We start from the raw sequence: 25,173 nt of genomic DNA, 5'->3' as shown, positions 1-25,173 counted from the left end.
CATGCATAAGTGTAATGGGTCTGCAATTAGCAAATTATTCACACAAGTTTTTCTTAGGAAACTCTCTCTCTCTCTCTCTCGTGATCATAGATAAACGCCTCCAAGAGCATAAGGCATGAGATACTCCTTTATAGATCGTGTATCTTGCTCCATTCCCAGTGTAACCTTGGGATAGAGAAGTAAAGTTAAGCTAGCTATTCTTGATTTCAAGTTCTTTACCAAATCATATGATGGAATACCTTGTCCATTACCTTCCTCTTCAATTTCTTTATATGCTTGGCTTTGATTGGTCTGTCCATATCCTCATCCTGGCTTAAGGAAGTCTTGGTCCGTTTAGTCCTAACGATTTTGGGTTCCTATTCTCATTACCAACCACCTCACGTCTTAGTAAACTTTCTACCACCTTTCGTGTATTGGCATTTGCTTGCTTCTTCCAATGATGAGGACAATTTGCTCTTACATGTCCTCGCTCCTAGCATTCAAATCAAATATCATTCTCCAAGTCTCATCGTCTTTCTATAACTGCTGTAGTGGCTTTCTCTAATACTTAGCTTTTACCATCTAAAGTCTAAGATCAATACGACCTAGTTTACCTTGACTCTCAGATTCTCCTTTGATATTGCGGTGTCTGTAGGCTCCCTTGTTGCACCTTAGTGGATGTCTCCTTCTTGATCAAAATCTCAAGTGCATCGTGATATGTCTTTGGACCTCTAACTGAGAACTTTGCCTTCAAAAAAACCGATTTCAATCTAGCAACCTTTGCCTTCAAAACTATTTCCAATCTAGCCACCACGAACTTACTTATGTTCAAGTGCTTGAGTCCAGCAAGAGGCCAAATCCGACGGCACATTGGATAAGTACAAGGCTCGGCTCGTGGCAAAAGGATTCGCACAGGTACATGGTTTTGATTATCCCAATCTAGCCATGAACTTACTCATGTTCAAGTGCTCGAGTCCAACAAGAGGCCTCTCATTTGCCCCTTGCACATTCCTAACAACAGCCCTAACATATCTAATTAAGTCCTTGCCGTTGCTGCAAAAGATGCTGTGTTGCCTCTAGTGCAGTTGACAAGGGTGTCCAATCATTCTCAATGTCATATGCAAGGGCTTGATACCAAGTAAGAGCTGGTCCTTCTAAATGTAGAAACAAGAATGGAGATAGATTGTGAACACAAGAGAACAAGAAGTGAGCATCAGTGAACTCCAACTGAAATGTTCAACCAAATGAAGTACAAGTACTTGATATATAGTCCAAGTACTAACACACAAAATAGACTAAGTCCTAATCTATCCTACACCACCATATCATTGTATATCTCTACAAATCCCCCCTCAATGATATGGCTGAAGTAATCTGAAATGATCTCAGAAGTACCTAAAGTACCATGGTTGCACAAATTGATCCACATGTGGATATAGCAACCTATGGGAGTACAAAGAAAAACAATGTCATTTTACAACCCCCCTTGACATTGGTTGAATGTATTTGATCCCCAAGCGATGTCAATGACGTGTGAAGAGAGGCGCTGATAGGATTTTTGTGAAGATATCCGCCACATTGTCCTCAGTGGAACAATATGTAAGATCAATGAAGCCATCTTGAATACAATCCCGCACATAATGATAGTGATTCTCAATGTGTTTCATGCGAGCATGAGAGTCAGGATTGTCGCCAATGGTGATGCAACTCTGGCTATCACAAAAGATCGGAGATGCCTCACAATCGTGAGCATGATGCAAATCATGCAGTAGCTTCCTTAACCACATACATTCCATAGTGGCTGCGTTTTCCACTTTATATTCAGCTTCTCAGGAGGAGAGAGAGACGTGGCTTTGCTTCTTACTGAGGCGCGATAAACACACGGAGCTCAATGAGAACGGTCATTGATGTCCTTTGACCAATCTGAGTCTAAAAAACCACTCGGCAATATGTTACCATCTGGAGCATAATACAGCCCATAAGAGAGTGTACCATGTGCATATCTGAGAACCCTTTTTGCTGCGTTCCAATGCGTGATTGTGGGGCAATGCATGAACTGACTGAGTAACCTTGTGGCATAGGCAATGTCTGGCCTAGTGGAACATAAGTAGATAAGACTACCCACCAGCTGTCTGTAGAGTGTGCCATCAAAATTTTCAGCCTCATCATGCTTACTCAGCTTGATTCCCTTTTCCAATGGAGTGGTCACAGGTTTACAATTCTCCATTTTAAATTTCTACAAGAGGCCCTTTGAATACTTTGTCTGTGACATAGATATCCCCCCTTGGATTTGCCCAAATTCAATGCCAAGACAATAGTGAAGAAACCCCAGATCTGTCATGTCAAATGTCTAACATAAGACGGACTTCACTGCTGCAGTTTTCTGCAAAGTTTTGCCAGTGAGTATAATGTCATCCACATATAGCACAAGAATGACCAAATCTGAGTTTTCTTGTAGAACATAGAGATTGGGCTCCGTATGTGTATTCACAAAGCCTTGGGACAGAAAAAACTGATCTATCTTGTGATACCATGCACGAGGTGCTTGCTTGAGCCCATATAATGCCTTTTTCAGCTTGCATACCTTGTGCTCTTATCCCTCCACCACAAAGCCTTGGGGTTGTTGCACATAGACCTCCTCTTTGAGATCCCCGTTCAGAAAGGCAGTCTTGACATCCATCTGAAAGACTGCCAACCATAATTTGCAGCTAAGGAAATGACACAACGAAAGGTAGTCATCTTGGCTACTGGAGCAAAAGTCTCCTCATAGTCAATTCCTTCTTCCTGAGCATACCCCTTGGCAACAAGACGGGCCTTGTGTTTCTCAATAGTACCATCTGCATGATACTTGACCTTGTAGATCCATTTGGTGCCAACAACATTCTTGCCTATGGGAGGATCAACCAACCATTCTTCTCAATGGATCTAATTTCCGATTCCACGACTTTCTGCCATGCGGGATGTCCCTGTGCATCCTCAAAACGCTGAGGTTCATTTTCAGCTTCCATCACTTTTGGTGCTGGCCTTCCCTAAAGTGGGCTGATCTCTGGCATCTACAACCTAGCCCATCTTGGAATTGATTTTTCACATGTACCACTGGGAATAGCATCTGGAAGTGCACCTAAAGTTGCATCCTTTTCGTGACGGTGATAGTGCTTCCAAATATTGGGCTGTCCCTCTCCATGAGCTGGCTGCAAATCTGAGACATTTGAGGGATAAGCATCCTCAACATGTGGCAACTTAGCTGGAGTCTGAGAGGTAGAGGGAATATCCACCGGAGAACCCAAATCAATTAAACGACTAAAAAGCATCATCCTCAAACTGAACAATATCTAGGTGTATCATCATCATATGGAGGCAAATGCTCATTGATGGGCTGCATGCTATCATGCTCAGCAAATAAAACATCCCTGCTTATGATTACTTTCCTTGTGGCTGGATCATAAAGCTTGAAGCCTCTACTTTCAGTGCTGTACCCAACAAAGATGCATTTAGTGCTCTTATCATCAAGCTTGGATGGATTCTGAGCCGGTACCAAAGCATATGCAACTGAAATTCCACGAGCATGTGCTGATCATGGGCCATGGATGGAACTGAAACAAGTTTTTTCCTCAAGTCTGGAATATACCAGATGTCACGGATATGCTTCTTCTTTCCTGAATCCAGAAGGATGGGAACATCTCCCACTCCTGTGATGTCCTGAGTTACACAAGTAAATTGTCTGCCATGAACATGTTTGATTTCTTCAAACCACTCTTTCTTGTGAGTCGTGTGCTTCGATGCACCACTATCTAGATACCAAGTATCTATGGCAACAAATGAAGAATCACTAGATGAAGTATGAGAAGCATCATATGCAACTGAATCCCCTGGTACCAAAACTGTCCTGAAATGCATTTAATACAAAATTCTTTCCCTCTTCTGCAAAATGTGCATGAAATGGTGAAGCATTCACATTCTCAGCTGGTGGAACATAATTACTGCTTGTGCCTTGCCTCTTTTTCTCATTGGCAATCCGTTTCTAGCACTCTGCAATGTGATGACTAGGCTTCTTGCAATAATTGCATCTTCCTTTCTTCACCTTTGCACCTTTATCTGCATTTCCTGCATTTGTGCTTGCATTTCCCTCTTTCGTGGGCTGATGGGCATGGCTGGTCTTTTTCTAAAAATGACCTCCTGTAGGCTGAAATCTACCCTGTCCATGGGTGGCAAGTGCTTGCTCCCTCTAACTAGAAGAACGGCCAGCATTGGGAGTCCTCGTTTCTTCCTGTAAGAGCAAGCCAAATAACTCATCAAAAGTGAGTGGAGCAGCCCTGAGCATAATGGTCAAGGAGGTAACAAATGTGCCATATGAAGGAACCAGACTGTTGAGGGTGATAGAGACCAATTTCTTGTCTTCTATGTCCTCATCAACAGCTGCTAGCTCATCTCGAATATCAGTAATCTTAGCAATGTGCTCTGAAATAGTTTCACCTTCCAGCATGGACAGGTCATTGAGCTTATTGTTCAAAGTAAATCTTCTTGCTTCATTCTTGACATTCCACATACTTTTCAGTTGATGTGCTGCTGTTACTACAGCAGACGAGGAGCGGGAGCGGGAGGCGCTAGGCGCTAGGCAGAGAAAAAAAGCGGGAGAGGAGGACAGACGGGAGAGGGAGAGGGATGGGAGCAAGAGAGGACGTACGATAGAGAGAGAGAGAGAGAGAGAGAGAGAGAGAGAGAGAGAGACTGAGACTGTAGGCATGAAGTAGTAGGAAGGAGGAGAAAGAAAGAAAGAAAGAAAGTCTATTAACGTCCACTGGAGACCAAAAGGTCTATGGGACAACAAGAAACCCTCTAGTACATCTGCTTTAGGGAGGGCACATGGCAGCTCCCAAGGAGTGCAAAAAGCAACCCTCATTATTTTGGAGTGCCTACATAATAGTCTGAAAGAGTAAACAGCCATACATCAGTTTAAGACTGAGAGTCTTTTGGTTTTAATTTAAACTCTCTGATTAGGGCTACGCCTTCACAGTAAAGTGCCCATTTTCCATCCTTTCTGGCAGCCTTAACTTTAGCTAATTCAGTTGCCTTATTCTTGAGTTGAGCCTGTGTAAGCTCCTCTGCTATCCATACTTTGGTGCCCTTCAGCTTGTATGATTGTCGAAGAAGCTTGATCTGCATATCTTTTGACTTCAGTGTAAGGATTGCACGACCTTTATAGTGCATAATAGAAGTTGGCCTGGAGTCGTCATCATCCTGCTCATCATCATCCACCCATTCAATGTTGGGCAAGCTTGCTTTGATCTTTGTCAATATTTCACACACTGTGTCCTCCTCTTTGTACCAATCTTTTGGAAGTCCCCCTATTTTAATCTTCAGCGCATTATCACTTCTAGCTTCGTGTTCTTTGATCTCTGCTTGAATATTAGACTTACGTGCTTTGGTGTCCACTTCCACAATCACTTCCTTCTTAGCAATTTGTACTTCAATGTGAACAAGATCTTTGATTGTAGAGACTAGCTGCGGGGTAGGGGGGGAATCCTTACAAGATTTTACATCCTCATCAATTACTGCCTGCTTACCAAGCCCTTCCAGAATTTGAAGTCGAGCCTTTACTTCTGCCAGTTCCAATCGTAGCTCTCTCACTACTTGTTGCAGATAAAAAATCTGATCTTGTTGCCCGAGGATGGGTCGTTTTGAGCCTTCTTGTTGGTAATTCCGTGCATAAGGAGAGGGTGTCATGGCTGCAACTGTAGAGTACCGAGTCCTGATGGAGGTTGAAGGAGTTGAGGGGGACTTGGAGGAGAGGGTAGGCCAGTCCATAATTGGCTTTTTGTTGAACCCCCTAGCTGAACCTAACCGCCGGGTTGGGTTGGGGGTTTAGCCCAACTCGGGGTTAGGGTTAGTGTGTTTGGTGCTGACAAGCGAAGGGCTGTACAAACAGAGAATTACGGACAGAGAGGTACGGATGGGGCTGTACGGGCGGGAGAGGTACGGACGTGGAGAAAGAAAGAAAGAAATAAAGTTTATTAAAGTCTTTGGAAGACCAATGGGTCTATGAGACTGAAAAAACTGATGCAATGAGCTGTGGTAATGGAACTACTAACGAGCACCATACCAATGCAGAATGCAAAAAATGAAAAATGACAATACTAAATCCTAAGTACAACATAGTCATATCTCGACTATATATATATCAATCTCAACATCATCGTCGACATCATCATAACCATCATCATCATCATCAACAGTAGCAGGACATCAGGATGGATGAGGCTGTTGAAGTGGAGGCATGAGGTCAGCAATAGAGCGCTGTCGCCCCCCCAAGGGTGTAGTCCTTGTACGTCTCCTGGTCGTAGCTCTGAGTCTGACCAGGGCCACTGTGACCCCATCGGTCAGGTTTCGACCCTAAACAAGAAGGGGATGTCCCCAAGTATGACCTATGAGTCAACCCTCTGTCTGAGCTTTCCTGAGAGGTATCAATCGAGGAAGAACTCTGCTTCTGTCTCCGTGCTCGGAGTATCCTATCATGGTGTCTGAGCACCTCATGAATGAAACCAGCCAAACATCGTTGGTCTGGGTAGGAGAGGAAACGGGCCAAAACTCCATAACTCTCTCTGAAGAGGCAGTAGAAATGCCCTCGGATCTCATAGTAGACAAGACACCTGAAGATGAAATGCTCCTCTGTCTCAACCTCTTGCATGTCACATAGTGTGCATATGCGCCTCTCCTCCTTGTGGGCAACATCCCGTTGCTGCAGAAGGACTCGTCACTCCCCAATCTGTAGTGGTGTCAAATCCTCGTCCATGGACAGGGTGGGATGCTCTCGTAGAGAGGCTCGGCGTCGGAGTGTCGCTAGTCGAGCATGTGAATCTTTGAAGCAAATGACTAGGGGCTGCTCTACGAGGGGAAAGTACTGTGGAGTTGTGGCTAGTGGGGCCAGTGGTGAGGCTACTGGAGAGGAGACCTGTGATGATGATGTAGGAGAGGGGGAGGAAAGAGGTGGCGTAGATGATGAGGTGGATGATGGTGGTGAAATAGTGGTGGTAACCATAGAGGTCGAGGATGTGGTGAGCGGCATGGGCTTTGGGTGGGCCCCTTTCTTCTGGGCCGCGGTGCTGTCCACTGTCAAACCGCTCCGGTTGCTGCGTTTGTTGAAGTCCTCTAGACTGAGTTGCTTTTGTGTTTTCGCCTTGTCACCGTTCCCCTTCCCCATCTCCACGCGTATGTAGATTTGGATCGAAGGGTCTCCCGCCTAGTCTCCTGTCCTCATCCCCCTGTTCCCTTCATTATGGGGGAAACAACAGTGGGCAAAGAAGGGATTGTAGGAGGTCGAAGCTACTTCTCTGTTTTTTTTCTTTTTTTTTTAAAGTCGGAGAGGAGAGCGGGGGTTTTTTTTTTAATTTTAAAGTCGGAGCTGAGAGTGGAGGGGCGGAGGAGGGAGCTGCAAGCTGAGGAGGGAGCTGCGGAGAGAGAGAGAGAGAGAGAGAGAGAGAGAGAGAGAGAGAGAGAGAGAGAGGGAGAGGAGAGAGAGAGAGAGAGAGAGAGAGAGAGAGAGAGAGAGAGAGAGGTGGAATGTTTGTTCACCAAGCTTGATTTTCCAAGCATTGTCTCGCATATAGTGAGCTTCATGAAGGACGACTATAATAATCCTTTTTGCCATGAGGAATTTGAACCACAAGGAAAGTGTTCTAATTATTTTCCACTTGATAATTGTGGTAGGACATTTTGAAGGATCCTGCATGGCTCAAGGCCTGGTTTTTGGAGACTGCACACCTTCACGATGTTGAACAAAATTTGAAAGAACTATTATAATAATACTTTTTACCATGGAGATTTTGAGCCACCAAAATAGTATTTTTGGCTTTTTCACTACTCCTTATGGAAACTTTGGGTTTATTTTTGTACTTGATACTTGATAACTGTGATGGGACACCTTGTAGGATGATGGGGGGCTGAGGCAGAATGCTGAGTGGAGGGGAGGCGGAGCGGGTTAGGGGTGGCTGAGGTGGAGAGGCTGAGCGGAGGGGCTAGCCGAGGGGACAAGATGGTAATGAGAGAGAGAGCAGGATAGGATTAGATGCGGAGAAAAAAGAGGGGGAGAGAGAGAGAGAAAGAAAGAAAGTTTATTAAAGTCTTCGGAAGTCCGATGGTCTATGAGACTGTGAAAATCCTAGTACAAATATTCTGTGAGGGTGGAGCTACTAAACGAGCATCCACACCAATGCAGAATGCAAAAAATGCAAAATGATAGTACTAAGTACAACATAGTCATGTCAATGGTCAACTACATATCAATATTATCATCATCATTATCATCATCAGGACATCAGGGTGGATGAGGCAATGGAGGCATGAAATCAGTGATGTTGTCACCTGCTCACGGGTGTGGCCTTGTGACATCTCCTGGTCATAGCTCTATGCCTAACAAGGGCTACAGTAACCCCTATCGGCCAGACTCTAGCTCTAAAAAGAGAGGAGATATCCCCAAGTGTAATCTGTGTGTCAAAACTGTGTCTGAGCTGTCGAGTCACTGGCTCTGGGTCACAATCATGTCGAGGCCTCATACCGTGGGGGTCCGTGTGATCTAGCTGGAAGAACTCCGTGATAGAGCTTTGAGAGGGATCTGCCAAGGAAGAAGTCTGCTCCTGTCTCCGTGATCGAAGTAGCCTCACGCGGTGCCTGACTACCTCATGAATGAAAGCCGCCAAGCATCTCTGATATGGATAAAGAGGAATCGGGACAAAATCCCAGAGCTATCTGTGAAGAGGTAGTAGAAATGCCCTCGGATCTCATAGTAAATAGGACACCTGAAGATGAAGTGCTCCTCTGTCTCAACCTCCTGTATGTCACATAATGTGCATATGTGCCTCTCCCTGGGTACACCCTGTGCTCTGTCGCTCTCGATACGACGTCTATGTGAAGAGACCCGAAACTGCCCAATAGAGATCCTCGTTGAGTGGGTAAGTGGATTGGCATGTATCCTGGTGGGTCACTGAAGCCCTCCTCTGTGATATGCAAGCGGTGATCCCTGTAGAAGCTGAGCTTCACTAGAATCTTGCTCGGTCCCAGCCAGGTGCAGAATGTGTGCAGTTGTAAGAGATCCTCACGGATAACCTAGTTGACCTTGTGTGACAGGAGAGGAGAAAACGGCGCATCCATACTGTACTGGAAGGGAGGGAGTCTATCCATGTGGAGCCCCAATTGCTCAAACCATCTCTCTGTGCGTGCATACCAGCATCTCTGGTCACCTCCTGCTGATAGTGCCATAGAGGAGGACAATGCTAGCCATGGTAGTCTACTACGCCCCGAAGTGTAATCCCCGTACTCCCTGACTTGATACTGGATTTTGGTTAGCTCTTTTTGAGCTGGTTTTTTTTCTCATGCAGAGCATGATGTACTCCCGTATTAGAGCTTGCTCTTGCGGTTTTCATTCATACTTAATGAAGTAATTTTTTTGAAAGAAAATAAAATATCTGAGCAAGATAGAAATGTATGTAGCTGCATGCAATATATTTACCTGCCCATTCTTGTAAACTTGTGATTTCTTCTTTTAAAATACATACATTTGCATCTTGCGAGTGTCTGTTTGTGAGTAAGCACTTTGAATACATGGTCATCAAGTGGGATTTTAGAACACGAAATGCATTGACTATAATTTTGCAAAGTCCTCTTCTTACTTTCTAAAATGTTCTGTTGAGATATTCTTTGGATCTTGATCCCTGCGGATGGCATGCAACCTGTTTGACATTGTCACATGTACAGATAAGATAGCTTATGTGGTGGATTGAAGACTTGAGTATGTAGAACTGTGCATCATTACTATGTAACATGTGATCTGGACTTGTGGGCTTTTCTGTGTCTGTCAAAATTTGTAGCCCAGAAATTGGTGCGAAACAGGTTTGATATTCAATAAGTTTTATACAAAATTAGAGTGTGGTATGATCTCAGAGACTAGGCTAACTTGACTGCATTCATTAGTATGATACTTGAGGATGACTATGGGTTACAAAATAATAGTGCTGATATAGAATTTTGGAAGCTATAGGTTTCCAAATGTTAAGTTTTAACCAAGCTTTTGGGTTTAAGAAGGAAAAATCCATGGTCATGTTATTACTTCATTGAACTGACACTGTGGCCTTATGGGTGTATGACAGGCAACAGCGAGCCCTAACTTGGAATATTCACATTTTATATCTCTACCTCTTGCTTTACATTCAGCACTTGTTGAGCAAGTGGAAAAATTCCAGCATTCTGTGCTGGCCGTGCTTCCTACAGAGGTAATTGAGGCTTCAAGCATCTATGCAGAGACAGTTGGGAAGGATAGTGATGTTATGGAAGAAACGCCTACAACTGGTGAGGTCGAGTTTAACTCGCACTTAGAGACAACGAAGAAGAATAGCACTATGATGGGAGAAGTAGATGTTGCTGAGAGAGACCTCAAAGAGAAATCCACGAATGATGATGAACAAACCAATGAGAATGGTGCATGCAAGAATGATGGGGATGATGTAGAGGAGCAGTTAAATGATGGTGCTCAACTTGATGAAGACAAGCCGGGCATGCCTTCAAATCATTGTAAGTTTTTCCAAATGATGATCTAGTTGATTGAGTACAATGTGAGCTCTCAGACTTGGCTTTAAATTTTCCTATAGTGACAGTATCTTTGACTTCATTTTAGGATTAAATAACCTAGTAACAGAAGATACAAATCGCTTAATGCAAGCTGCTGCAGGAAAGAGCAGTAGCCTGTCTTTTGGCTCTGAAGTATCTGGGTCTGTAGATGTTTGTTTCTCTGTCTACACAACCGTGAGGCAGTTGTCAACACTCCTTGTGTTAGGTGCATATCTTGGCCTGTAGGATGATTGTCTTGTTGGCAATTTTTGGAAGCTTAAGGAAAACCTTACTTTTTTTCAGTGCATCATAGTGTGAAACCTTCCTATGTATGCGTTTTTCAGTTCTCTCCCCTTGCATTTCTTCCTTGAACTGGATACTTTAGGCTTTATCTTCACCCTGCTATCGTTGAGGGAGGAAGGAAGGTCGATGAAGCATGCATAACTGACTGACAGAGAGAGACTCACATGTACTATACAATATAAGCACGCCTCGATTAGAACTAAGAGCACATACAATATATACTAGAGGGTTAGGGTTTGTCTGTTATACTACTTAAGGATACGAGTGTCATTTACATTCACAACACTCCCTCTTAAATTACATGTGGAGACTGAAATGGTACAATGTGTCTGAGGTAGTAGAAAACAGAAAGCAGAAAAATCCAGAGAAAGATTTGGATATGAAAATTCAGGAAATCTGGATATGAAAATGCGGTGAATCTAGAAAATATCCGGATGCAGAAATCCAGGGAAATCTGGATGTAGAAATCCGGGATCTGAATGGAAATCTAGGATCCGGATTTGCAGGAAAAGATCTGGTTGTAGTGCGTGCATGTAAAACAGGATTCCGGGCTAGCTTAATACCACTCATATTATTGAGTAAATGTGGACCAATTGAGCCATCAGCAAATCCAACTCATATAGTAGCCGAGGAACCAAACAGCTTTACAAGGTGCATTCGTGGTACCTCTGTATTCAGTTCTGTAGATGAAAAGCCACTGTGGGCCACCTCATGCTTTGCCATGAGATTGCTACTGAACCAAGAGAAAATGCATAAGCACTTGCATATTTCCCATCATCAATACTTCCAACCCAAGCTGCGTCAGTAAATGCTGAAAGAAACAAGCGAGACTGGTATATTGTCTGTGAACACCAAATGGATAGCAAATTTCAGGCCTGGGTATGGTTAAATAAATCAAGCTCCCAATGGAGCTGCTGGTATTGAGTTACGTTTGTATCTGGAGATTTATCAAACTAAGACAGTTTTATTATACATTCCATGGGGGTATCAAAGGGCTTTGCATCAAGCGTGTGAAACTTTGTAAGCACATTTGTTGCATACTTGACTGTGCCAAGCTAATCTGAGAGTGAGATCTCCATAGCTCAATGCCAAGAAAATAATGAAGGTGACCAAGATCCATCATTGGAAATTTTGCTTTGATCGCTGAAAGAACGTGCTCACTTGAACCTGCAATGAATAAATCGTCAACATATAACACAATAACAGCAATAATCTTTTTCTCTCAGTAGCCTGAATTGCAGTTGAGCTGCTATCTTGATCGTCTGTGATGAAGTGTTTGAGATTGGTCTTGATCATTTGGTAGTAGAGAAACTGGATACTGATCCGGGTTGAGGAGCCATCGGAATGAACTAATCAGAACCAGAATTGTCAAGGGATTCATGTAGAGTCCCCTCTAGGATCTAGCCCCAAACATGGTCCAAAACAGTAATGAGCAAAAAAAATAAGATAAACAGTAGGACGTTTGATTATATTAGAAGATCCATTGCATGATAGATGGTACATAAAATGTCAAAGGAAACGAACTGCTCCCTGCTCACTCCCTGCTGCCCCCCTCCCCCCACCTGAGCTCCTCGTCTCCTCCTTACCTTCGCCGCTGATCTCCTCTCCTCCCCACCCCCTAGCTCACCTTTTTTGCCTTTCTTTAGCCACGCCTCTGTTCGCTGCGCGTTCGCTCCTTAGCTGGAGATTTTGATTGAGCTGCTGATGCTGTCGGGTGCCTTCGACTGCATGTGGTGCTTGGATCTAGGTCATGGGTGTGCCATTACAAGGCACCTCATTTCACACAGCTGCTGGGCTGCTTTTGGTGGAGCAGCTGCACTTAGTTCGTGGGGTTTTCCAAGTGCCTTTGGCTGCCTTGTGTGCAGTTTGCAGGACTACCCTATCCTTTAGTCCATTGGGAGGGCTTTTGGCACAATGCTTGAGTCTTGACTCCAGATAGCAGCGTCAGTGGCAGCAAATGATGGTGTTCGTCGCCTCAGGTTGATAGCTGAGTACCCTGCCAAAGGAGATAATTCTTGAGACTCTTGATGGAGGCGAACTCAAGCAGCGCATTGAGATCTCAAGGCTGCTGTGCATACGATGTATGCAGATCGGACATTTGGCATGTGATTGTAAGAGGAGTTCGGGCAGAGCTCCTCATTTCCACTAGGAGCAGGATGCAGCACTTCCGGAGAGAGGCCATCACACGACATGTTAACAGATGGAGTCCTAGACACCATGGGTTGAGCCTTCCAAAGGGACTTGGGCTAGGGTGGAGTGCAAGAAGCCTAAGAAAGCTCAATTGCAGGCATTGGGCCAGACTACGGGAGCATGGGAGGGTAGAAAGGGTGGTTGTGCCCCGTCACAAAGGGAGCAGTCGAAGGCAAGCAACCCCCAGACTCCAAAGGAACTTCGGTCAACAAGACTTGGCTTACGCCAAGAGGGTTAGCTTCGGTTAACCAAGATGTGCCAACCTCGGTTGGACAAACTTCGCCATAATTAAGGCACTTCGACTGAGGATCAAGCCCTTAATTACGACGAAGAGGGTTGACCTTGGTCGACCAAAGAATTTGTTCTACGTTATGTGCACATGTTTGCTTGGTGGGGACGCCCACAGTGACTAGGATTAGTCCATAGATTCTTATTTGCATGCAAAGCGCTAACCATTAACGGGCGCCATGGTTGTGGGCTTTAGTTAATTATTGCAGGTACCAAGCAGGGTTGAAAACCCAAGCGCTATGGAGCTCAACGCGCAGCCAGAAGGTGTCCATGTGACCAAGGGCTACGAAGACCCTAGAGCTTTGCCCTTTTGTGGCATGTAACTAGATTTTAGTTAGTTGAATTGACAAGTGGCATGTTGCCAAATGAATGAGCCTTGAGCTCTTTGTAAATTCACTCACGTATTGATTTTTGTAAGAACAGCTCTACGCTGATCTCTCTTTGTACTCAGATTTGCTTGAATGAATAAAGACCTTCGGGGGGTCTAGCTTGCAATTAGTCTGGTGTCCTAGTGTGTTTGCACAAAGAGAGAGAGAGAGAGAGAGAGAGAGAGAGAGAGAGAAAGTGTATTATTGTCCACTAGAGGCCAAAATGGGCCCATGGGACATCAAGAACTCTGCATACAAGATAGCACAAAATCAACGTGCCCCAAATAAGAGGCATCGTCGAATATCATCTAAGTGCTACGCAATAAAATGCAAGTGGAAGTACATAATGTCAAATCTGAGCCTAAATACAGAGTAGACTAGATGCAAGGAAACCGCCCCCGGGTGCAAAATGGGGGGATGAGCACAATATGCCAATGCAAAGATACAAGTCCAGGTGTCACGGAGTCTGAGAACCAAAATAATACTGGAAATCCTGTCCATCGACTCTGCCTCCTGCTATGAGAGTACAAATCTGGGCAAAGGTGAGGTGAGCGGCTGGTGGGGCGAGATCTCCATGAGTAAGTCTCCTCCGAAATGCTGCCATCATCCTGGATCGTCTGGAGATGAAGCGGCGAGTACGTCCCTTATGTAACAAGATCCTGCGGCGTCTACAAACCATCTCATATGTACATCCACATGGTGGAGGCATGTGTCCTGTGTGAGCTCTGCTGTCCTCGTGCTCCTCCTGGTCTCTGTCCTCTGGTATGGCGTGTGCCTGAGCTCTATGAGGCTGGGCTCTATCACGCTCCGGTCTGTGCTCTCTGAGGTAGTCACGCCGAAGCATAGTGGCCTCCCTGACATAAAGGGCTAGGCAATGCTGATCCTCGTAGTCCATCACTCGTGAGAGAGGTCCAAAGCCATCCGTGAAGAGACAGTGGAATCTACCTCTGATCTCATAGTATAACGGGCATCTGCAAATGAAGTGCTCCTCTGACTCCACCTCTCCCATGGTGCAACAAGGGCAGATCCTGGTCTCTCGTCCTGGTCGCCGTCCATCCTCCATGCGTCGCATCCTACCAGCCTCTATCTCGAGCTGATGCGAAGAGACTCTAAGCTGGCCGAGGGCAATCCTCAGTGAGTGGGACATGTGGATACCTGTATAGCCTGGTGGGATGACAAATCCATCCTCTGAGATCCGAAGGAAGTGGTCACGATATGTGGCCATCTTCACCGGAAGCTGCGTGGGATAAATCCAAGTGCGATACGTATGAAGCTGCAGCAAGTCTGCTCTCGTGACCTGGCTAAGCTCGTGGCGAGTCAACTCGAGATGAGGGGCATCTATGCTGTATCGGAACGGAGGTAGTCTATCCATGTCTAGTCCAAGGGATGTGAGCCACCTAGTGAGTCTGAAGTACCAGCAGTATCGGGTCCCTGATCGTGCCAACTCCATAGAAGATGCAAGTGCTAACCATGGCAACCGAGCTCTGCCTGCTGCTGAGTCTCCAAACTCCCTGACCCTGTGCAGATACATGACCGACTGAAATGCTGCATCCAATGCAAGGGGAGTAGCTCCAAACTCTGCTAGCATGATCTCGTGCGGAACTGTAGCCTTGGCCCTAATGAGCCGAGAGAACATGATGATCTGTAACCTCTCTACTCGTCTCCAATCTGCAGCGCCGAGGTCTCCTGCCCAGAAAGGAGCTGCATACATCGCAGCTGGTCTCACCAGTGTATCAAAAAGCAAGGATTTCGTATCGGGATGCTGAAAGTGGGACTGAAAACACTGACGCTCAAGATGAGCCAACGAAGCATACCCTTTACTAATCCTATCTCGTGCTGCATATGTCATGGTGAAGACCGGTCCCCTGAAAACTGCCCCCAAATAAGTGTACTCTCTAACAAGCTCAATGGGCTGTCTGTCATAAGTGAAGCAAAACTCATCCGTGCTGTAAATACGATCAGAGGTGTTGAAAACCATAACCTTGGTCTTGCCAAGGTTTACGGTCAACCCCCTGTCCTGGCAAAACCTGTGGAGTGCCTCAATATGTGCCTGGAGGCCCTGAGCAGTAGAGGAAATGAGAACCACATCGTCCGCATACAGGAGGATAGGAATGGAGGATCCTGAGAGAGTAGAGCCCACACCGCCTGTCATCTGTACAAACATCTCTAGCTCATCAATATATAGTCCAAAGAGAGTAGGAGAGAGCGGGCAGCCCTGCTTCACCCCAATCGTGCTGCATACCTCCTCTGAGAGCCCCTCACGTGTCCGAGCCCGACCAGTGACCCTCTCATACAAAGCCATGATAGCCCACTGTATCTCTCCACTAAAGCCCATCTGGCGAATCCTCTGAAACAATCTGAATCGCGGAACTGTGTCAAATGCCTTCCTGAAGTCCACGAAGCAACAATAAAGCCGTTGCCTTCGTGACTTCGCCTCCTCCACCAGTGCCCTAAGTGTGAGGATGTGGTCAAGTGTCGAATGATCCCTACGGAATCCAGCCTGCCCTCTGGCTCTGAGTCCTGTCGTCTCGGCATGGTCATTTATACGGCTTTCCAAAACTGATGCAAAGATCTTGGCCATAACGTGGCCGATCATGATGGTCCTGTAATTCGACGGCTCCATAGGGTCCCCCGACTTGTGGATAGGTACTATGGTATTGCCTAACCAGGACTGTGGTAGGCCTGTACAAACAGACTCATTGAAGAGACGGGAAAGAACAGAATCTAAGGCATCAATCCCATGGGTTACATACTCCGCTTGCAATCCATCATGATCCTTAGCTCTCCCGTTCTTCAATCGGTGGACTGCTGCACGGACACTCTCTGGTGTGAAAAGAATAGATGAAGCTGGCCTAGGGGAATGGGATAAATCGATGGCTGGCTGATCTGGAACATCGTATAGAGCTGAAGTATATGCCGACCAGACACGTGGATCTGTAAGGGGGCTCTGAGACTTCGAGCGGAGGAATTTTCTCCAGAATTCCTTGGAGTCACAGCTGAAAAGCAAGCTTCTCAGCTTCTCCTCATTCTGGGCTAGAAATTGGCGTTTCTTGCGCCTAACCAACCACTTGTAGTCTCTCTTGGTTTCGGTAAGGAGGGGAGACTTCTCCTTGGTCTCAAGGTGAAGTTTCCTGCGGAGTTCCTTACACTCCTCGTCATACCAACCGTTGCAAGGAACAAGACCAACCGGTGGGGGACTAGACGAATGACACGTGGCAGGGAAGGACATGTGGGCGGCAGAAACGAGTGAAGAATGTACAAGTTCCCACCGGTCCTGCGTGGATGGTAGAGCATCTAATAGATGAGGACGGAGTAGGCGGCTGAGGTTCTGGCTATATACATCATCGAACTGGTGGTCGAAATGAACCTCATAATAGGATTGGCGGTCGTGATGACGAAGGGGGGGTGGGTCATGGGAGACATGAGTCAAAGTAAAGTGGATGAGTGCATGGTCGGCAGAGGGCATGAAGGGGCTAACAGTAAGGCTATGGATGGACGGGACTAGAGTCGGGGGACCTATGATGTAGTCGATCACGCTAGTGCCACGCCCAGAAGCAGAAGAGAATGTAGGCATGGAAGACTGTGGCCACCTGGACAAGCCGTTATAAATGACCATACTGTGCGAGGTGAGGAGCTCCAGTAACTGACGTCCCTGATCTGTGGGCTGTACTGTGCAGACTGATGAAGTCCGACAGAGGCTATCATTGTGAGATGCCGGAAGTATGACCGGATCCTCCATGAAGTCATAAGTGAGGGCCTGTCTGTTTGAGGTCCTCGCGTTGAAGTCTCCTAAGAGGATGACTTCTCCGCGATGTGAAAAATCTGCAATATCCGCTGAGAGATCCTCAAATATGGACTGGCCTGGTCCAGTGGAAGAATAAAACGACTGCGCCGGGGGGAAGTAGCAAACTGCAATAAAGAGATCTCGCTGAGGGGCTCTGCGGTGTATGCGTACCCACAAGAATCGGGCATGTGAATCCGCTCTCTCCACTGTGATGATCCGGTCGAGATGCTCTCTGTACAAAATGGCCACTCCTCCAGATCCTCTCACTCCAAATGCTCGAGTGTGCTGTCTGAAGGCAGATCTCCATGTATATCCTGTCACTCGTGGCAAAGGTCTCTCTGGACTCTCGTGTGTCTCTGTGAAAAAGATGATATCTCTCCTAAAGAAAGCCCCCCGTAGATTGCCTGGCTGTGCTGTAAAAGAACCATTGCAGTTCCATACAGCGATGCGTAGACTATCTGACAGGTGGTGTGTCCCATGAGCCCTGTCCCGTCAGGCGGTCGGAGCAGGAGGTGGAGGTGGAGGTGGGGCCATATCTGCTGGTCTGTCATCCCTAGGCACTGTGGGAGCACGCCTCAAGGTGCCTGTGATGAGTCTGCCATCCCTGATCACTGCCCACTTGCCCTGAGCTCGGGCCGCGTCTCTCTGAGGCATGAGCGCCTTGCGCTCCTCAACCTGTATCTGAGTCAGATCCTCGTCCATGGAAATCTGTGGGTGGTCTCTGAGTGTCCCTCTCCTCCTGAGGGCAGCTAGACGTGCCTGGGCATCTCTGAATCTGATAATGAGGGGCTGCTCTCTAGTACGATCTCTCCCGACTCTATACGCTCCTACTATGCCATGATCCTGTACTCCCAATGTCTGAGAGACAAAGGTCACAGCCTGTGTCATCATGGACTCTGTCTCCGAGGGCAAGATACCACGAATGCGAATGTTGAGGGCCTTTGTGGCCCTCTGCTGTGACTCGGCCAATGTAGCTGATACAGTCGATCTCTGAGGCTGTGATGGCTGACGGCGGACGACATCTACCCACTCTGTGGCTCTCTGGACCTCTGTCTGAAGGGAGGTCAAACGCTCCTCAACCGCTGCTACTGCTGTAGTGGGAGATGTGTCTAAGTGCTGAACGCGAGTCTCAATCTGTTGCATTCGCTCTGTGTGTCCATGAATCTCTCCAGCAAGAGTCCTATGAGTCGCCTGTAAGACCTGAAGATCTGTTCTAATAGACAAGATCTCCCGGTCCTGCTGTGTCACTCGATCAGTAAGAGATGCAACCTGAGCTGTAAGTAGAGCAATGGTCTCGTCCTTCCTGTGAAGCATCTGAAGGGCATCTCGGAGGTGGGTCCGAAAGTGCTGGAGCTCTGGCAGGATGTGCTGGCAAGGACAAACAGTGCAAGGCATGGAAGGAGAAAGAGAGGGAGAAAGGGGGGAAACCGGTAAGGTGGGTAGCGGGGATGAGGGAGAAGGCTGGAGAGGGGGAGAGAAAGCGGGTACCGAGGATGGAGAGGAGGGGAAGGCTAAAGTTGGAGAAGGGGTAGAAGAAGAAGGGATCTGAGAGGGGAGGGGTGAAAAAAACTGCGGGTACAAGGTGGCTATGGGTGGAAGATGAGATAATGGGGCTGAAACCGGTGTACCTGTGACTGGGAGTGCGGCAAGTGCGGGCACTGCGCTGGGCGGAAGATGAGATAGTGGAGCTGAAACCGGTGTACCTGCGACTGGGAGTGCGGCAAGTGCGGGTACTGCTCTGTCCTTTGAAGAGGATGCAAGTCCTCTTCTACTATAGTGTAGCATGTCGGTCGTGGAGGCCATTGATGTTGCTGCTGTTGCTCCTTCTGTAACATGCTCGACGATGTCGGCCATGTTTAATTACGGGAAACGGGAAAGCGGCGGCATGCGGGAGATGTCGAGCGCTGCCAATGCGCGATGAGCGGGTGAGCGGAGTGGGGGGCCTGAGCGGCTGAGCTGCGAGGGGGAGGGTCTGAGCGGGGTGAGCCGCTGCGAGGGGGAGGGAGCTGCGAGGGGGGGGGAGCTGCGAGGGGGGGCTGCGAGGGTGCGAGGGGCAGCGAGGGGAGGAGGGGTGAGCTGCGAGGGGGAGGGGAGGAGCTGCGAGGGAAGGGGTGAGCTGCGAAGGGGGGGTAAGGGGCTGCGAGGGGGTAAGGGGCTGCGAGGGGGGGAGGGGTGAGCTGCGAGGGGGAGAGGGGAGCTGCGAGGGGGGGGTGTGAGGGGCTGCGAGGGGGGGAGAGGGGGCTGCGAGGGGGAGAGGGAGCTGCGAGGGGGGGCTGCGAGGGGGGGAGAGGCGGCTGCGAGGGGAGCTGCGAGGGGGAGAGGGAGCTGCGAGGGGGGGCTGCGAGGGGCTGCGAGGGGGGGAGAGGGGGCTGCGAGGGGAGCTGCGAGGGGGAGAGGTGAGCTGCGAGGGGGGAGGGGTGAGCTGCGAGGGGAGAGGGGGCTGCGAGGGGAGAGGGGGCTGCGAGGGGAGCTGCGAGGGGGGAGGGGGGGAGAGAGGGAGCTGCGAGGGGAGAGGGAGCTGCGAGGTGAGAGAGAGAGAGAGAGAGAGAGAGAGAGAGAGAGAGAGAGAGATATTAACGTCTGCGGGAGGCCTCGCGGGCCTATGGGACAAAGTACGGAATCAAGTAGCTCATACAGACCACTGTGGGCTGGGGCAAAGGAATCACTAAGGCCCTTGCTGAGTACTAAGATACTATACTAGTACAAAGTAGAATAGCAAAGTAAAAATGCAAAATGAGAGTGACACGAAGATGCTTAGGGCTAGAGTCCCAAGTGCGTGGACCGGCCCTACGTGTCAAGGCTCCATGATGGCTCTCTGATGAGATGCAAAGAGCTCACGTATCTGCATCTGTCGGGATGTCTCCCGTGGTGGTGGAGGACGTGGTCTCCTCGATCTCTGGATCCGATGGGCTATGTCAAGAGTAATGCCTTGCCTCAGTCGATCTCCCCTATGAGATAGGTCGAACCTCGATCGTGTGTGCACTGGTCGTTAGTTGCGCGGCGTACGGTCTCTGTCGACAAACCTGATGGTGACAGGAGTTCCAAGCATGCAGGCACCTGCGCAGCTGTAAGACTTTGGAGTTCCCGCCACCTCGCAACCCCGTTGCCTCCCGCCTTCCCTCCTCTGCCTCCGGATCCTTTCCTGCCCAATCCTCTCCCCCCCCCTCCCTTTGGACGCCCCTTGCCGCGGAGTACTCTCACTTCATACCCCCTCCTACCACCTCTCCGCTTTCCTCCTCCCCCCTTCTTTCTATGGTAGTTTTAGCTGCCCTCCCTACTGTAGTCACTCTAACTACCTGCCTCCTTCGCTCTGTAGCAGTCTTTCGTCTCCCTGCTGCAGTCACCCTTACTACTTGCCTCCTTTGCTCTATAGGAGTGCCAGCTACTTCCTTCGCCTCCTGCTTTACCCTTGGAGGCGACTCGGCCTCCCAGCCCTAGGGCAAGGGTGGGATTGAGCCATCTTCCACTCCCTAGGCTGTGGCTTCCTCCTCTCGGTTGTAGCCCCCCCCCCCCGCCCCCCCCCACCTCCCATGAAGGATTCGACTTCTTCGAAGAAGCTGGGGTTAGGTGGCTTGTTCTCCCAGCTTTCACGTCTGAGGCCCCGCCTTGGGTAACCCTATGGAGGCTTGGACTGTGGAACTATCTAGAGATTTGAGATGTGTAGCCTATGGCTCTTGACATGACAGGGTTGATCCTACAGCCCCAAAAAGGGGAATCTATTGGAGTTGTTGGTTGAAGATTCCCTCATTCGGCCTTTTTGGGTCTTTCATTTGCCTCCACGGTAGAGGAGAAATGGACCCCTTCTTTGTTTGATTGCATGATGGGAGAGTAGATATACCGCATGATGGAGGAGTGGATGGGACCTAGGGGATAGATTGTGGCTTACCCATGGAGACTGAGCTACCTTCTAGCTAGGCGTTTTTGCGGATAGGCCAAACACGGCATGGCAGTAGCAGTGATACATCTTGGGCTAGAGGAGCAACTTACATAGGTGACATACTTGATGCTTCAGTGGTGCACGGCTAGGTTAGGGGCAGACGTATCCTTTATGATGCAGTGGGCCTTGAAGGTAGGCATAGAGCCGGTCATGCCTTTGGTGTGCTGCCACACCGATATAGACTACTCTCCCTCCAAGCCCCCCTCGAAATCGTGGAAGTCTAAGGTTGTGGTACAGGCTCCCACTCACAAGCAAGGACTGTTCTCTCTCGCTTCCTCCCCATGAGTTTGACTATAGTAAGTTGGAATATGCACAAGCTTCACCACGTGTGTGGTAGCAGCTGGAACATTTGATACTTTACCAGGAGTTGCAAAGGGCTGTGGTCGGATGGATTGTGGAGTTTCTTCAGACCTAGAACTATTTCTTTTCAGCAGCAGACGTTAGATGCCAACGTCATCTCCTCCCAAGGAGAGACCCAAAGGTGTGGTCCCTTGTGGTAGGCAAGAGTGGAGGGGCTTGTATCTTTGTCTCACAAGCAGTGGCTATAGATGTATATGAATAGAGGGAGCTGATTACGGGGAGGGTGGTGTGGATAGGTGTACGATTGGGTGACTCTAGGGTCAGCATTCTGAATAATCACGTTCCTTAGAGACGATCATGCCATTGGTGTGCCGCCGCACCAATACAGACTACTCTCCTTCCAAGAAATCTTAGAAATCTGAGGTTGTGGTGCAGGCTCCCACTTGGAGGTGAGCACTATTCTCTCTAGCTTCCTTCCCATGAGATGGACCATAGTGAGTTGGAATGTGCACAAACTTCACCACCTGTGCGGCAACAGCCGCCGCAACAACATCTGATACTTTGCCAAGAGTTGCAAAGAATTATGATAGGATGGACTGTGGATTTTCTTCTGATCCAGAAGCATTTCTTTTTCAGCAATAGATGTTAGACGCCAGCGTCATCTCCCCCCAGGGAGAGAACCAGAGGTGTGGTTCCCTACGGTAGGTAGGAGTGGAGGGGTCTATATGTCTGTCTCACAAGTAATGGTTGTAGATGTGTATGATGAGAGGGAGCTGATTATAGGTAATGTGAATGGGTATACGATTGGGTGACTCCATGATCGGCATTTAGAGGCTAACTGAGAGTCTTCCTGAAGTGGACTCTTGGATCCTTTGAGGTTGTTCTTTGGGGAGGATAGTGTTATTTGAAAATTTATTTTGCTGCTCTTAGAGGTGCGTAGCAGGTTTTAGTGATATTGTATAGAAGGCTGTGTTGGGTTGTGTTGTAAGGATTCTAGTAGGTGTGATGAGTGTATCAAGGAGTGTGGTGAGTGATTGAGAGAATGTAGGGATTGATTGAGAGATTTGAGCAGTTTGGTGCTTTGTAATTTCTTGCCTATATAAGAGGCTCATATCCTGAATAAAGTACTACTTGCCATTGCTTCTATCTTGTGTACTCTCTCTCTCTCTAAACCATGGATTTCCGCCCCCATCCTCCTTGAACTCTCCGTTACTCTCTCTCACACCTTGGTACCTTCATGGGGTATAAGAGCTAGCTTACAAGCCTCCATGAGCCTAGTCTAGAATTCTACCTCCTGCCCACGCTGCTTCTGTGTTACTTCCTTGCTGCGTACCTTTCTTAGCCGCCTCGGCCATACTGGTTTTAAAGGCCGACTGGCTTTAAGCTGAGTACTACAAGTAAGAAAATCCATAGGATGCCCGCACATTACGTTGCTACGGAATTGGATGATGGGATCTTCGATAATTGAGTAAAATTTGGCTCAAATGGGACTTGAGTCGTTCAGAAGGCATGCAATTTTATCATGAAAATTTGGTTCCACTAAGCCAGAGGAGTCGCGATCCATGCAAAATTGCAGTGGAAGTTGTTGGAGTGAGCAAAGAAAACACAAATGAAATTGGTATTCTCACCATCGGATTCAAGGCAAATCCGGCATTGAGGTTGCTCACCAAGTCCAGCTTTGAGGTCAATTTGATCACGGGAGGGGAGGGCTAGGAGATCAAGGTGCAAAGGCGATGGGAGGAGGAATTGACGAGGAGGAGGGACGAGGGGCGAAGAGCTCGATGCTTCGTCTACCTCCATAGCCAAGAGTTCCCGCGCTGGAAACAAGCAAGCCACACCAGCCCTCCATACACTCCGTCGTTGGCATCTGGTTTTAATTTGTTTTTTCCCCTTGTTTTATCCTAAGGTTTCTAGACCCTCCAGATTGCTGACACCCGGCACACAATAACCTCCAGTGAAGCACAGTTTCCTCTGCATAGGAACATAGCTGTCACATCAGCAGCCACGTGGCACATAGGTCTCTACAAGCACAGTTATTCTATTGCATGTGAACACAGATATCTCCTGCTAAGCACAATGCCTCTTAAGCACAAGCTCTGCATAGAAATAGAACTGCCACATCATCAAACTTTCCAAGCCTCAAAACTCTTTATCTATTAAGAATTTGACCGAGGTACAGAAGGCAAAGTTGCTCAGTTTCTTGAGATTTACATGGCTAGAATCACGGATTCTTCGCTGTTGAAAATGGTTATAACTTGTGGAAAGAAGCACTGTGATACCAAACGTGGACTTTACAACAACAATGGCAAAGAGTCTACATCGACATGGGCACGATTGACATCATCATCCACATGGACGTCATCGAATATTTTATTTTACATATATGGAACCGACACCATTGTGGCATGGAAAGGAAGACGCATGAAGGGGGGAGTTTTCCCCATATATTTAAATTAGGAATATTTTGTGTGTGTCAATAATGGTTCTTTGCCATGGATAGTCCATTCTTAAATGATTGTTAGTCTTTTGAGATTTTTCCTTGTTGGACTCATTGGGCTTTACATGCACAGTCATTGTCTATCTCCCAGTTGTGAACCAAGAATCCGAAGAGTGAGTCACAAGTTGGGGCCATGTGTGTTGCCACATGCTGGTGGGCAAGCCATGGAGCATCCCAAGTACTACTGCTGAGGGATGAGGTCATCAATTTGTGGGGGGGAATGAAGGGGCAAATTGATGTGTGTGTGTGTGTGTGTACGCCTATGGCGTACACACAGGCGTACACCATAGGATACTGGGCCTTATGGACCCTCTGGTTGTAGCGCAATCAAGCATATTTGAATTCTCCCCTTCAGCATCCATATGAGTTCTTCCGAGCCTCATTGTGGTAGTCATTATATGATGCCTTACATGAGGAAGATTTGGATGTTTCTTGTATTCAACTTTTCTTTTACTGCTTCTGATGCATAGGGCTTTGGCTCTCTTTTGAGCACTGCCCAGATGTAAATGAATGTTTCATAATATAAGTATCTTGGTTTCACAAAAAAAAAATTGTGTGTACGCCTATGGGCTTGGAGTCCTATGCTAGGAGTGTGTGAGAGTAGGTGTGCTAGAATGGGTAAGGATTCTAGTAGGTGTGATTTGAGTGAATCAAGGAGTGTGGTGAGTGATTGAGAGAATGTAGGGATTGATTGAGAGATTTGAGTAGTTTGGAGCTTTGTAATTTCTTGCCTATATAAGATGCTCATATCCTGAATAAAGTACTACTTGCCATTGCTTCTATCTTGTGTACTCTCTCTCTCTCTAAACCATGGATTTCCGCCTCCATTCTCCTTGAACTCTCCGTTACTCTCTCTCACACCCTGGTACCTTCAGGGTCTACCTATCGGTCCCTGGCTGGAGCAAATGGAGGTGGACGGCAGGTGTGCTCG

At 47.7% G+C, this 25,173-nt stretch overlaps 1 protein-coding gene across 1 annotated transcript in view; it reads left to right on the top strand.

Moving 5' to 3' along the window:
• The window catches only part of LOC147885470 (uncharacterized), a 147,853-nt gene that overhangs the window by 50,519 nt on the left and 72,161 nt on the right, over positions 1-25,173 (top strand). The window contains exon 6 of the mRNA XM_087396762.1: positions 10,119-10,539. Coding sequence (XP_087252888.1) covers positions 10,119-10,539 — 421 coding nt within the window. The remainder of the gene's footprint in view (positions 1-10,118; positions 10,540-25,173) is intronic.

The sequence above is a fragment of the Dipteris shenzhenensis genome, chromosome 25, assembly GCF_047967505.1.
Source record: "Dipteris shenzhenensis isolate YYH24624 ecotype China chromosome 25, Dip_SZ_1.0, whole genome shotgun sequence".
Taxonomy (NCBI): Eukaryota; Viridiplantae; Streptophyta; class Polypodiopsida; order Gleicheniales; family Dipteridaceae; genus Dipteris; species Dipteris shenzhenensis.
This window is presented reverse-complemented; position numbering and strand designations above follow the sequence as displayed.